The sequence below is a fragment of the Mobula hypostoma genome, chromosome 3 (assembly GCF_963921235.1).
Source record: "Mobula hypostoma chromosome 3, sMobHyp1.1, whole genome shotgun sequence".
Classification (NCBI taxonomy): domain Eukaryota; kingdom Metazoa; phylum Chordata; class Chondrichthyes; order Myliobatiformes; family Myliobatidae; genus Mobula; species Mobula hypostoma.
Genome location: NC_086099.1, coordinates 165,329,334 through 165,343,745, shown reverse-complemented (window position 1 = coordinate 165,343,745; position 14,412 = coordinate 165,329,334). Strand labels below are relative to the sequence as shown.

At 42.6% G+C, this 14,412-nt stretch overlaps 1 protein-coding gene across 2 annotated transcripts in view; it reads left to right on the top strand.

Moving 5' to 3' along the window:
- LOC134344369 (E3 ubiquitin-protein ligase HECW1-like) overlaps positions 1-14,412 on the top strand; it is a 485,729-nt gene that overhangs the window by 408,392 nt on the left and 62,925 nt on the right. For both annotated transcript variants that reach the window (XM_063044047.1, XM_063044048.1), the window contains one exon: positions 12,022-12,174. In XM_063044047.1, coding sequence (XP_062900117.1) covers positions 12,022-12,174 — 153 coding nt within the window. The remainder of the gene's footprint in view (positions 1-12,021; positions 12,175-14,412) is intronic.

Here is a 14,412-nt window from a genome sequence, read left to right as displayed (position 1 = left end):
TCGCTTCATTATTTTTCCTAATATGTTCGCGCTTTACAGCGTCTACGCAGCTCTCAATAAAAAGTTCTTTTTGCCTGCGACATCACAGTTTCTGAAGCTTTGCGCAGCCTCAAAGCTTCTTCCAGGTCAATGTCTTGCTCTCTTAACAGTCTTTCTCTCAGACCATTATCCAAAATGCCAGAAACAATTCCGTCTTTAATGAGAGAGTCTGTGAGCTCTGCAAACTCGCAATTTTTACTGTGGTGTCTCAACTCGTTAACAAATTGATCAATCGTTTGACCAGGTCTCTGCCGACATTTGAAAAATTTGTACTGTTCATACACCATATTGCGCTTCGGTATACAAAATGCGTCAATTTTGTCCATTATCGCTTTGAAATTTAAATTCTTTCCATTTTGAAAAGTAAAATGCTTATATACCTCAACTGCGTCGTCCCCTATTACGTGGAGTACAATTGCAGCTTTCGTTTTTTCCATTTTATTATCTGCTCCAATTGCCGATAAATAAATTTCAAAACGCTGTTTAAATCTTTTCCAGTTTTCAGCTACGTTTCCAGTCAGCTGAAGTGTTGATGGGGGTTGCAAAACTTCCATTTTTAAAGCTGTTAGCAAACAACGAAAAAGTTTGCGTTCTTTTTTCGATTATCTTCGCTACTCCTGTGTTAGTGAAACATATTATTCTTCCAGACCAACTTCTGACACCATGTTGTGTTCTTTATATATACTGTGGGTTACTAAGAACAAACCATATTCTGGAAGAATTAAAACTAGAACTTTTATTTGCAACAGCAAACATCAACCACGTTTTCACCATGCAAGTTTCTAGATCATTCTGTCATTTCTGCACATACTCTGAACTCTGTCCAATCACGTTCTTACACGTGATACGTGATATCACTACAACATGCCAAGGGAATTTCAAGCAGTACACTTCAAATCTCAAACAAGAGAAAATCTGCAGATGCTGGAAATCCAAGCAACACACACAAAATGCATGAGTCCTGATGAAGGGTCTCGGCCTGAAACGTTGACTGTTTACTTTTTTCCATAGATGCTGCCTGGCCTGCTGAGTTCCTCCAGCATTTTGTGTGTGACACTTCGAATCTTCCTTATTTGGTTATGTTATTGCCCTGACTGCAATGCAATTGTCAACTGACGTCGTGGCAATGCAGACCGTGATCATAAAAACTGCAAGCTCACTCACTGAATGTACAAGTGTGTACATTCGAATGTTGAAAGGCATGGACAGAATGGATGTGGCAAAGTTGTTTCCCACAATGGGGTGACTAGTACGAGTGGGCATGATTTAAGGATTGTAGGGCACCCATTCAGAACAGAAATGCGAAGAAATTTTTTTAGTCAGAGGGCGGTGAATCTTTGGAATTTGTTGCCACGGGCAGCAGTGGAGGCCAAGTCATTGGGTGTATTTAAGGCAGAGATTGATAGGTATCTGAGTAGCCAGGGCATCAAAGGTTATTGTGAGAAGGCGGGGGAGTGGGACTAAATGGGAGAATGGATCAGCTCATGATAAAATGGCGGAGCAGACTCGATGGGCCGAATGGCTGACTTCTGCTCCTTTGTCTTATGGTCTTAAGTGCAAACTGTTTTCTGTTGTAGCAACAGAGATCTTAGTCATCAAAGATCATTCACTAATGAGAAACACAATTGCCATTTGAACTACTTAACAACTCTACTAAGACATTCAATATTACCATTGGGGCATTGCAATAGAATTCAGAACACTGGGAAGCACAGCATGTAAATACTCCTTTTTAAATTAGTTTTGTACCCTCAGTGACACTTGCGTGTTAATGCAAATATTGAATCAGCCAATTATGTGGCAGCAACTCAATGCATAAAAACATGCAGACATGGTCAAGAAATTCAGGTGTTCAGACCAAACATCAGAATGAAGAAGTGTGGTCAAAGTGACTTTGTTTGTGGAGTGATTGTTGATAACAGACAGAGTGGTTTGAGTATTTTAGAAACTGCTGATCTCCTGGGATTTTCACGCACAACCGCCTCTTGAATTACAGAGACAATTCTGTGAGCAAAACTGCCTTGTTAATAAGAGAGGTGAGCGGTGAATGGCCAGACTGGTTTAAGCTGATAGGAAAGTGGTAGTAACTCATATAACCACGTGTTACAACAGTGGTGTGCAGAAGAGTGTCTCAGAATGCACAATATATAAAAGCTTGAAGTGAATGGACTACAGCAGCAGAAGACTACAAACATATATTCAGAGGCCACCTTATTAGGTAAAGGAGGTACCTAATAAAGTGGCCATTGACTGTATTGTTGAACAGAAACATTCTGAGCACAATCCAATCAGGAGAAATACAAAATAACCTCTAAGATCTCTGCATAAAAAGATGTATTTAATGAATCAGTATTTCACATCTGGGAGCACATCTTCACACAGGATGACCAAACAGCTAGAGGAAACAGGTCTATTTAAAAAATTGTAGAATTAGCTCACAAGAAGAAGTAAGAATCGTTTGTGCAATCATAACCTGTGTCAAGAACTCCCACTAATTTCTACCTCTTTGAATCTGGTAGATTTTGGCCAATCTCTTATTCCCGTTGCAGCAGTGCAGATAGATAGGTCTTCATGGACTGATAAACAGAGCTCAAAGATTCAGAAAGGCAAGATCATGCCTGAGCTATCACTTCAGCATTGAGCAATAAACAGTACTGAGGAAAGCTCTATACCAAAATTCCATGCAGTTACTAAGCAAGCTCAAAGATGGATTCAGAATCAACCTCAGAATAACCATGGAGGTGCAAAAAAAACGTATTTACTGGAGGTATAATTTCAGGGGCAAAGATGGAACTAAGAAGTATAATAGTTTATTTATTTCCATAAATGCCTTGGTTTCAAGAACTCACCTCAGAGTTTTAGATACTTGTATAGAATATTCACTCGTGAAGTTCAGTGCAGGCAACTGCATTTTAGTTCACAAGGAGGAAACAGTAGGCAACATACAAACTCCTGAAAAACATGTTAAGCTAAGTAAGAACAGGTATGGGAAGGGTGGGGTATAGGAGTTGGGCACTGACAGCTCGCAAATTCCCAACATGTGGATATGGGTTGGGATCACAGTTTCACAAGGGTGAACGGGATTATAAAATAGGTGGATTATTGGTTATGGGACCTGGGGCATAGCATTTGTGGGGTGAGGAGGCAGAGAGAGAGTGAGGGAACAATATTGGAGATGAGGATGCCAAAGTTTGAAGGTGAATAATTCACTGATAGGCAACGAACAGTGTGGTGAAGGAAATCAGTGGGTCATCTGTTTGGGGAGGGAGGGGAGGGGAAGAAATTGGCCTTGATGTAGGGCTTTGACCTACACTGTTGACAATTCCTCCCCCCCCCACCCAACAGATATTGTTTGACTTGCTGAATTCTTTCAGCAAATTGTACATTCCTCTAGGTTCCAGCATCTGCCATCGCTTGTGTCTCCAGTGACCAGGCGTGTGTTGTGTGCTGCAGTGGGTAACCCCATTACCAACCATTGTGATTGTTAAGGAAATTAATGAATTAAACCAAGCAATATTAATACTTTAAAGAGAACTTGCTCTTAAATCCTTCACTAGATTGCAGTACCATTTCTATGATTTGTCTTTAAAATGATGAGAAAGCTTGATGAAGGAATAAATTATTTTGTCGCTTAATTTACTTTACTTTATTGTCACCAAACAATTGATTCTAGAGCATACAATCTTCACAGCAATATTAGATTCTGCACTTCGCGCTCCCTGGAGTACCAATCAATAGTAAATAGTAAAAATTTTAAATATAAATCATAAATAGAAAATAGAAAAGGGAAAGTAAGGTAGTGCAAAAAACCGAGAGGCAGTTCCAGATATTTGGAGGGTACAGCCCAGATCCGGGTCAGAGTAATCCGGGAAAGAGTAATTTTCCAATTACTCTTTATTGTAGCACTTGTAAGATCACATACCACAAAAAACCAACACCATCTCAAATTTCAAGCTATAAACTTGAACCCTAATTCCAATCACAATCATCTGGGTTTTTAACATATCTCTCACATGATACACATGGGTGTATATTGTTTTGTTCCAAGAATTCTTTAAAAAGCTCTAAAACTAGCAAGTATCCCAACAATCAACAGTTTTTCACAATGATGGATCAATTTCCTTTTTGTTCCACTTTTGTAATGATTGAAGGTCCTTTCACAATTGCCACTTCTGACTTTCTACCAAAGTTCAAATGGCAGATTCAGAGAAGCTCCAAGGAACTTGCAGATCTCTGTCATTGTCAGTTCAACTTAGAAGGAAAGTTAACACAAGAGAGACTACAGGCACTGGAGAAAAGAAGCAAGGTGCTGGAGCAACACAGCAAGGGAAGCAGCATTGGTGGAGGCAGAGGGGTGCTCGACATTCATCAGAACTGAGAGTGTAGAAGAAATATGACGAACTCCAATTGAAATCCAATGATATTAACGTTATAATTTCAGATGACCCCCCAACTCTGTTCCTTCTACCACTCCAGCCATGTTGTCTCTCTCTGTGCCTACCTTTTCCATTCCATCTGTCGATCACCCACACACCCACCCACCTGGGTTTCCCTCTTCCCTGGTCTACTCTTCCTGTCCCCTTCCACACCTGACTCCATCTGCTGATTTGTTTTTTTTTCTTATCTTCCACCAGTCTCTGGCTTCACACACCTGCTCTCTTCCCCACCATCTCACCTGGTTCCATCTATGCATCATCCTCCTTTCCCCCCATCTAGTTCCACATATCACATACCAGCCCCTGTATCTCATCTCTTTCCGTTATCTTCCCTCCACATTCAAACCTGATGCGGAGTGAAGAGCCATAACATCGACTATCCTTTTGCCCCCACAGATGCTGCTCCACCCACTGAGTTCCTCCAGCAGTTTATTTGAGGTGGAAAGTGTATGTTCATCATGTCGTCAAATGGCACAGAAACTGATGGTTCAGCCAGCCTTGTCTATGCTAACCATCAAGTACATATCTATACCAATCCTGTTCATCAGCACTCAGTCCTTTGCCTTCTATGCCTTCGTCATACATGCGCTAGACGAGATACTTCTTAAAGATCTCCCAGAATGCATCACGTTGCATTTTTTCTATTAGTGCAAATCAAAACAAATTAAAAAGAGAACCCAATTAGACCTCTTTCAGAAATAAAAAAGAAAAACAGGAACAGTGATGCACGCACTTAGCAACTTGTAAAATACCTTTGTGTGATAAATTGTTAAAAACGGGAAACATACCAATTGGAAAAATTCTTGAACCTTGCCAAAAATCTGAGGGAGTGGCATTAGGGTAAATGATGGTGACATTACAGTTCAATGTGTCCGTATTCATTAGAGACAAACACTGCTTAAACTTGATTTTGACAACAAGCCAGCATATTGAAAACAATAGGATAATGTGGAGACTTGGTGGGAAATGAAGTACTGCATATTTAATGTGGCTGATAGCAAGCTGAGCAATTGATAAAGTGCAATGGAAGATATTGCAAAGGAGCAAACTATCACTTCATCCTGGCAAATGTACAAAATGTTTGTTTCTAAACTTAGGAATCTCATAAACAGCAGCCAAACTGACTACTTTCCCACAGGAAGGATGTTAGTGGGGGGGGGGTGCAAGCTGCAAGCCCCATTAAGATCCTATTATCAAATTCTGCTAGCAAGTCTTTTATCATAAATAACTACTGAGCGCTTGGACTTGACCAGTTGATCCAAATGTGTCAAAAAATGTGGAGGAGGCTTGACCCAAAAGCGGAGCAGCGGAAACGATATAGCTGGAACGATAACTTTAATAATTGACTGCAAAATAACAAGCCACGAGGGGCCGCAAAACAAAAGAGAACAGATCTAAACTCACAGGCAACAAGGTAACTGAAGGCTTGGAACAACTGGTTGAGTCTGGCTGGTTTGATAAGTGAACCAGAGCTGTGCACGAGAGCTGGGTTTAAATACGATGCAGGTAATGAATTGGAAATGACTGTTAGGTGACTCCTATTAGCTGAGTGGAGAAAGGGAGGCCCGACAAGACACACCCCCTCCCACCTCCGATAGATGGTACCCAGCACGCAGTGGCCCTAGATGACTCGAATGGGTCTTGTGGAACTAATCAATGAGTGATGGGTGCAAGATGAAACTGGACATCACCCAAGATCTCTCCTCCAGGCCGTACCCTTCCCACTCAACCAGATACAGCATAGCCCATCCATGATGACATGAATCCATCAACCGCCAAGCCGTCACACTAGACCACCTTCCACTATTCCAGGTAATGGAGATACAGTCTCAGGTGGTACAGGTGGTTCATGGACAACAGGCTTGAAGCAGGACACATAGACGGTAGATGTGATCTTGAGGGACGGTGGCAGTTGGAGACAGCATGTAACTGGATTGATGCGATGGGTAATTTTGAAGGGGCCAGTGCACCGGGGAAAGAACTTGTGGGAGTTGGTGCGCAGGGACAGATGTCGGGTGGATGACCTCACATGGTCTCCAGGCAGGAGTCGTCTGGCTGGGCACTGCCAGTGGTTGGCCTGGCAGCAGTAGTGCAGTTGGCAGCTAGAACAGCTTTCCGTGCCCCTCGTCCAAGCATTCTGGCAGGGGCAAACCTGGACCCTGGATGCCGAGTTCTCCACCATTGCTCCTCTGTGGGGAATAACAGGGTTTGGTAGCCATGACGCACTTCAAAGGGTGGCAAAGGAGGTATGTAGATTGTGGGACAGCTTGGCCCAGAGCAGGTTCTTCTTCCATGTGGAAGGGTTAGAGATAGCAAAGCAGTGTAGAAACCTCTCCATTTTGTCATTGGCTCCTTCTGATTGACCATTGGTCTGTGAATGAAAGCCAGAGGACAAACTCACTGAGGTGTGGAGGAGGGAGCAGAAGGCTTCCCAGAGGTGGGAGACGAATTGTAGGCCCTGGTCTGATGCTGTGCCCTGCGGGAAGCTGGAAGCTGTAGAGGCAAAATAGATGTTGGAGAACCGGGCCCGCCATCTCAGCGGCTGAGTTTGGGGAGGACAGTGATACACCAGGCAGCAACGAACTGACGTATATATGCAATCATGGTGGGTCACAGGAATGGGTGACACAGGAAATCTAGAGTCCATTGTGCACCTGGATGGCTGGAGAGGTTTGAGGTGTGGGCCCAGTGGTGTGTCGCAGAGTACACAGATGCTGACATGTACATGAAGTTGTTCGGTGAGCTGGCTGAAATGGGTTTGTGCTGTAGGGACTGGTGGATCTAGTTCTCTTCTCAAGGTTCCAGATAATCAAGGCAAAGATCTGAGAAGATGGGATGAAGGGCTGAGGGTTGATCGCCATTTCTGCTGGATCAAACTGCCGTGACTGGGCATCCATCTTAATGTTCTTGGAACCAGGGCAGTAAGAGATGGTGAAGTTGAATTTCTTGAAGAAGAGGGCCCAGTGAGCCTGACCCAGGCTGAGTTGCTGGGTCTCTTGTATGGATTATGAGGTTCTGGTGGTCAGGCCAGGTTTGGAAGGGCTCGGTGTTTCCCATCAACCAACATCTCCTTTCCTCCAAGGCCCATTTGATGGTAAGTAGCTCCATAAGGGCACTGTGCAGAGTTGAACTTATGCGAGTAGGCACAACGGTGTGTCTTCCTGTTCGATCCTCACTGGGAGAGGATGACCCCGGTGCCCACGTCAGATGGATCCACCTCTACCACAAAAGGAGTTCAAATTGCAGAGAATAGGAGCAGTGGTGAAACATCTTTTCAGCTTCTCGAAGGTGTGGTTTGCGGCAGCAGACCTGGTTATCCGAGACATAGGTGACTTGGAGAGAGAGGGAGGTGGGAGGACCAGCGATCTGACTGTAGGTTCTCATAAAATGGGAGTAGAAGTTGGAGAAGCCTAAGAAGTGCTGTAGCTGCTGGAGGGAGCGCGGTCAGCACCACTCAATGATGGCGTGCCCTTCTCTGGGTTCATGGTTATGCCTTCGGGTAAAAGGATGTAACCCAGGAAGGAAACAACTGGAGTGTGGAGCAGGCATTTCTCTAACTTGCAGGACTGTTGGATTTCGAAGAGACAAAGGACTGAATGAATGTGATGGTCATCATCTTGGGGGTTTTTGGAGAAGATGAGGATGTTATCAAAGTAGACAAACATGGTATTGTGCAAAAGTCTTACACTAGGGTTCCTGAGACTTTGGCACAGTACTGTCATAATTTTATGCATTGCGCTGTACTGCTACCACAAAAAACACAAATTTCATGACATATGTGAGTGATGATAACCCTAATTCTGATATGGGTCTCTATTGTGGACTGAGAGTGGGAAGGGGGCAGGGAGCGGGGAATCATGGTTGGGAAAATGGGAAAGGAGCGGGAAGCACCACAGAGAGATTCTGTAGTGATCAATAAACCAATTGTTTGGAATGAAATGACTTTGCCTGATATCTCAGGGCTGGGTGTGTCTGCATCCATGCCACCCCCACACCTGGAACTCCTCTGCCACCTGTCCCACACCCCTCCTGTGGCATTCTACCCTTGCCGTTCTCAACATCCTTATTTCCCACCAGATTTACGAACTCACTCTCTGCTCCATGTTGACAAATACTTACCTGTACAAAAGCCTTAGGCACCCTAGCTACCTGTGTAACACATCTCAAAGATTTTGTTAATGAAGACTTGGATAACAGTTGGACTGTTGGAAAGTCCAAATGGCATCATCAAGTATTCGTAGTGGCCAGTGGGTGTTATGAACGCCATCTTCTACTCATACCCCTGGCAGATGTGGCTCAGGTTGTACGCACTCCATAGATCCAGATGATGAAGATTTGGGCACCACAGAGTGTTTTGAATGCACTATCTGTCAAGGGAAGAAGGGAGTTCTCCTTACTGGTGATCTTGTTGAGTCTATGGTAGTCAATGCAGGGACGAAGACCCCCATCTTTCTTTTTGACAAAGAAAAATCCTGCCTTGGCTGAGAACTGGGATGGTTGAATGAAGCCATGCTGTAGCACTTCAGCGATGTAGTCATTCCTGGCTTGGGTCTCAGAAGGGGAGAGCAAGAACAGATGACCTTGGGGAGGGTTGGTGCCCAGGAGGAGATCGACCATGCACTCGTGTGGTCTGTGAGGCAGCAGAGTGCTGACTTCCCTTTTACTGAAGGCAAAAGTTAAGTCATGGTATTCCTCTGGGAATTTGGTGAGGTCAGGTGTTGGATAAGTTGATCAGGAGGAATGAGATGTACTTACAGTGCTCTCTGATGCTCATGTGCACAGGCTGTGTGCAAGCTTTGACCATCTCAGGCCCCAAGGGATGTCCATCAATGGGCGTGATGTTGAAGGCATGAGAAATAGGCTCAGTGGGCAGTCCAAACTGCACACAGTCTAGTCCAGGAAGTTGCCTGCTGCATTGGTGTCCATCAGAGCCTCCTGTGCGTGTAGAGCTGTCAGGGTGTAAAGGATAGGGAGAGTGAGTCAGAGTATGGTGCTGAGATGAGGAGCTGGGGGAGACTTCCCAGATAGAAGACCTCTACCAGAACTCTGCCTGGTGGTGTCATTTCCTGAACGCAGTGAGCATTTGATGTGTGGATGATCGGTGGCTCCACAGTAACCTCACAAGTTGTTTCCCCACCAATGTTCAATGTTCAAGGGGATTAAGTGAGCTCTCCCAACCTAAACAACACACACAAAATGCTGGAGGAACTCAGCAGGCCAGGCAGGGGAGGGAGGGGGGAACGTCGACTCAGACCATGAGAGACCTGCATCCAGCACTTTCATGCCTTACAAGGCAGCATCCATGGAAAAAAGTACAGTTGATGTTTCAGACTGAAACCCAACTTGCATGGGTTCTGAAGATGTTGATGACGAGGGTCCTGCAGCCTGAAATGGTTCTGGGGATGGAACTGGGGTTCTGGCTGATGACCTGGAGGGTCGTTCCATAAGGCGCTTGTCAATTGGAGGGCCAGAGTGATGAGGATTTCAAGGTCGGTGGGCATCTCCCAGGTAGACAACTTGTCTTTCAAGTGCTCTGAGAGGCCATGCTGGTAATGGGCCAGCAGTGTTTTACATATTCCAGCCGTGCGCCACTGCGAGGGTCTTGAATTCCATGGTGTAACTTAGACGCAGGTGAAGTATCTGATCTGCTCTCCCCCCACCCCCTGCACTTCCCGGATGGTCGAAAACCCCGCACATCTCAGCAGTGAATTCTCCATATTTATTGCAAATAGTAGTTTCATTGTCCCAGTTAGTGGCAGACCGGGTCAGAGCTCACCCAGTCAAGAAGGCAATTGTGGCTCGGTCTGTAGAATGGAGAGATGGCTGGAGCTCGAAGTGTAAGATGTACTGGGACAAGAAGTTGCAGCATCGGGTTGGGGATCTGTTGATGCGTTCGGACACCGGAATCCAGGGCTCCAAGAGAGGAGATTGACTGCCTCGGGGTTGCTGCATCAAGATGGAGAGTTGGAATAGAATGGCGAGATAGATGGTTAATGGTTTCTTCCATTGCTAACCATAACTCTCTAGTGGGGTAGACTTGAGGTTCTTGGTGTTCTTAATATTCAATAGTGTCATGCGATCATGATAAAGGTGTTAAAGATGAATAATTGCATCTTTGGTTGGATCCAGAGAGGCCGCAGCATCTGAGCATGCTGCCATCTTACCAAAAGATCATAGTGAATTTCCATTCTGAAACACTGCAGTCCAATTGATGCAGCTACAACTTCTGCACCATTCAGCGGGGAATACCAGCCTTTACAATGAAGGAACAAGAATAATTTAAGTCAGGATAATGTGCATCATTGATGAGAACCTGCAAGTGGTGGCATTCCCATGCACCTGTTCTCTTGTTCTTCTGGGTAGTGTATGTGGTGATTTGGAAAATGCTAATGGTAAACAACATACTCTAAAAAAACACATGAAGGATAAGATAAGTCTGATTAACAAATTGAATTTCTAAAGTAGGTGACCAGCGTGTACATCTAGATGTGTCTGTAATGTTGTCTGTGTTTGTGTTCCATGCATGATTATGTACAAGAGTAACTAGAAGCTATCTTGTGTAGTGGGTGGTAGGCTTTAGACATGAAGAATAATGATACATCATTTTTCCTCTGTTTGCTTGGCTTACCAAGTGTCATTCCAAGAGATCTTGACCTCGCATCAAATGTGTGAGGAAGCAGAGTCTATGGACAAGGATTTGCTGTTGCATTCATAGTAGGAGGAAGTTACTAAGTAAGTTCGAGGAGCTACGATAGTTTGGAAAATACAGATTAAATGTAAGAAATATGTGTTAATCCATATTAGAACTGAGGGTGACAAATCAGAAGTTCTCTTTCATAAGCACGATTTGATTCAAGGATAATTGTTAATTTTAGATTTGAGATGGATCGAGTTTTGTTAAGCAAAGGTATGAAATATAAGGGAATGACAGGTATAAAATTCAAGATTGCAGATGATCTCATTGATCAAAGGAACATAGTTTGATTGTGTGGGTATCTTACTATTAAAACCATTTTTCCAGTGCTTTTACCAGTGAGATACTCAGAACTTTGGTAGTTCACATCCTTAAATCATGAGAACCTGATGAATAGGTATAGAAAGTAATAAATTAAAAAGCCAATGGAATCTTGACCTTCACCTCAGTGGGCTGGAATTTCAAAAATGAAGAAGACGCACACACCTTGTTTAGACAACTTCTGAAAAAGTGTATTCAGATTGAAAACTGATGGTAAAAGCAGATGCCTCCACATAGCCAAAATATTCTGGTCTTTCACAGGAAGAACTACCATTCAGACAAGGTGTGGAAGAGTCCACTGTGAGCTATTGGCTACTAAGGGAGAGGATAAACATGATATTGGAGGCTGAAGTCACTAAGTAATCTAATTTAAATCGCCCTGAAAATAATTGGACACAGAAGAACCTCTCAGAAACACGCAGCTTCATTGTTAGCATTTTAACTCATTTAGTAGAGTATATGACTGTTCCAAGATGTCCTCCGAGCTGTACTGTATATTGTACCTTATTTTCTTTTGTGCTTCCTTTACAGTCTGGATTACAGTGGACCATCGAGAGAGTTTTTCTTCCTCTTATCACAAGAGCTATTCAATCCTTACTATGGTTTATTTGAATACTCAGCCAATGATACATACACTGTGCAGATCAGTCCGATGTCAGCGTTTGTAGAAAATCACCTGGAATGGTAACGTCTTTTCCTTCATTCTTCCTCTACTCTTGATGTTCCCAAAAAAAAGTCACAAAAGCCTTATTTCCCATAAATTTTAATGTAAAGAATGCAATGATCAGAAAATAGATTTTTACAATGCACAAAAGGGACTACGGTCCTGAGGATCCGGTTCAGGGCTCTGCAGAGCAAGTTCATCAGTCCCATAACTCTAGTCCTTGCTGGTAGCTCTGAAATGTATTGACACTCAGATGCCTGGTTTATTCCTTGTTGAAAGTCTTGACTGATACTGCTTCCATCTCCCTGTGATTCCAGATCATAGCTTTCCTCGGTGTGTCACTAAAGATTAGGCAATTACAATTATTTGACAGCCACCCTTATCAAACCATTGTGAAAAGTTCCCCATTTCTTATCTACCATTTCCCTCTCTGATTTATCCCGTTGGCTCATGCAAGAAGTGAAGCTTGCTTGAATTATGGCCTATCCTATTAAATCATAATTCATATGTTGTTATTCTCTAAAGAAATGAAGGTATACTTTTCTTCTTATTCTTGCTAGTATCTTTGCTATTCTGAGTTGATTTCTATGAAAGAACCAAAAGGCATTCTATTCCACTGTGCTTCCTTGAGCTAGCTTAGTAGAGCTGCACAGAATGGAGGGCAGGAATGGGGTGGTGTGAGATTCAAGGTTTAGCACTTGCGTTGGAATTATGAGTCAAAAAAAGTGTTGAGGGCAGCAGTAATGTCTTAATCTATTTGGGAAAATGGGTCATTATTAAATAGGATATTAAGTTTAGATACTTGGCATCATTTCAATATTAGAAGCAACATTTAAACATAAAATAGGTTAGGTATGGATTCCTTCACAGTGCCATGCTCTTTTACGAGTGCTGTTACTATTTGGAATAAATTTACGAGATGAATTTAAGGGGAGTTCTTTCATTTATTTGTTGTAACTTAGCCAGAATATCTGTGGTAACACTCAGAGAATGGTGGAAATTTATGCAATTTGCATGCCAGGTTTATGCTCAGTGGGTTTTAGTGGTTTGAGTGAATAAAAGTTCTCACAGTTGCATACATCTTAAAACTATTTTTTATAATAAGCTGTCAGAATTCGGTCAAATTGTCCACATCCCGCTGGCCTTAACCTAAGAAAGTTTGTTGATAGATAACAAAGTGCATACTTTCATATCTCCTGAAACTTCAGTGATCACTCTGTCTGCTTTATTTTGCCCTATAAATTCAGTTGACTCTATAACAGGCAAACAGTGAAGGCCTGGAATGATTCACTGTGGTCATTGCTACCAGAGGATTAAATTGGTATTACATTAAAGTAATTTTTTTTATAGCTTTCTGCTCATTATTCATAAGAACTGTTTTAAGATTAGAGAATATATTTGTAATAATCAATGGCTTTTAATAATGAGCCCTTGAAACAAAATTTTCACATTACAGCAGATGATACAATTTATATGAGACACTTCTATGCACAGAACCATATCCTTTTTACCCCTCTGTGTCATAGTCATGTTGCTGACAGCAGATGAACACAGCTACAAAGAGTGCTGCCACAAGAAAGCAAAATCCATCATCAAGGACCCCAATATCCAGACAATGTTCTCTTCTTGCTACTACCATTAGGAAGGAGGTACAGGGGCCTTGGGACCCAGGCGACTAGGTTCAGAAACAGCTATTACCCTTCATCCATCAGGTTTATTTAAAATTTTATTTTTTATTATTTTGTTTTCTCTGCTAGATTATATATTGCATTGAACTGCTGCTGCTAAGTTAACAAATTTCACGTCACATGCCGATGATAATAAACCCGATTCTGATTCTGATTCCTGAACCACTGTGGACATCTTCGCTCACCACAACATTGAATTGATCATTGAACACAACCAATGGATTCACTTTCAAGGACTCTACAACTCATGTCTTCATTATTATTTATTTACTTATCTATTTATTTTTTTGTTTCAGTTTGAATTTGCAGAGTTTGTCTTTTTTTGCACATTGGTTGCTTGTCAGTCTGTAGTTTTTCATTGATTCTATTGCACTTGTTCTACTATGAATGCCTGCAAGAAAATGAATCACAGAGTATTATTTGGCGACACATGTACTTTGATAATTAATTTACTTTGAACCTTTGATTAGAAGAAAGTAGAACAGCAAGATTAACGGCTGGTAAGAAAATCAAGCTAAGCCAGAGGTCACAGTTTACTGCTAATTTTCCTACATGTCACAGAAGCAACTT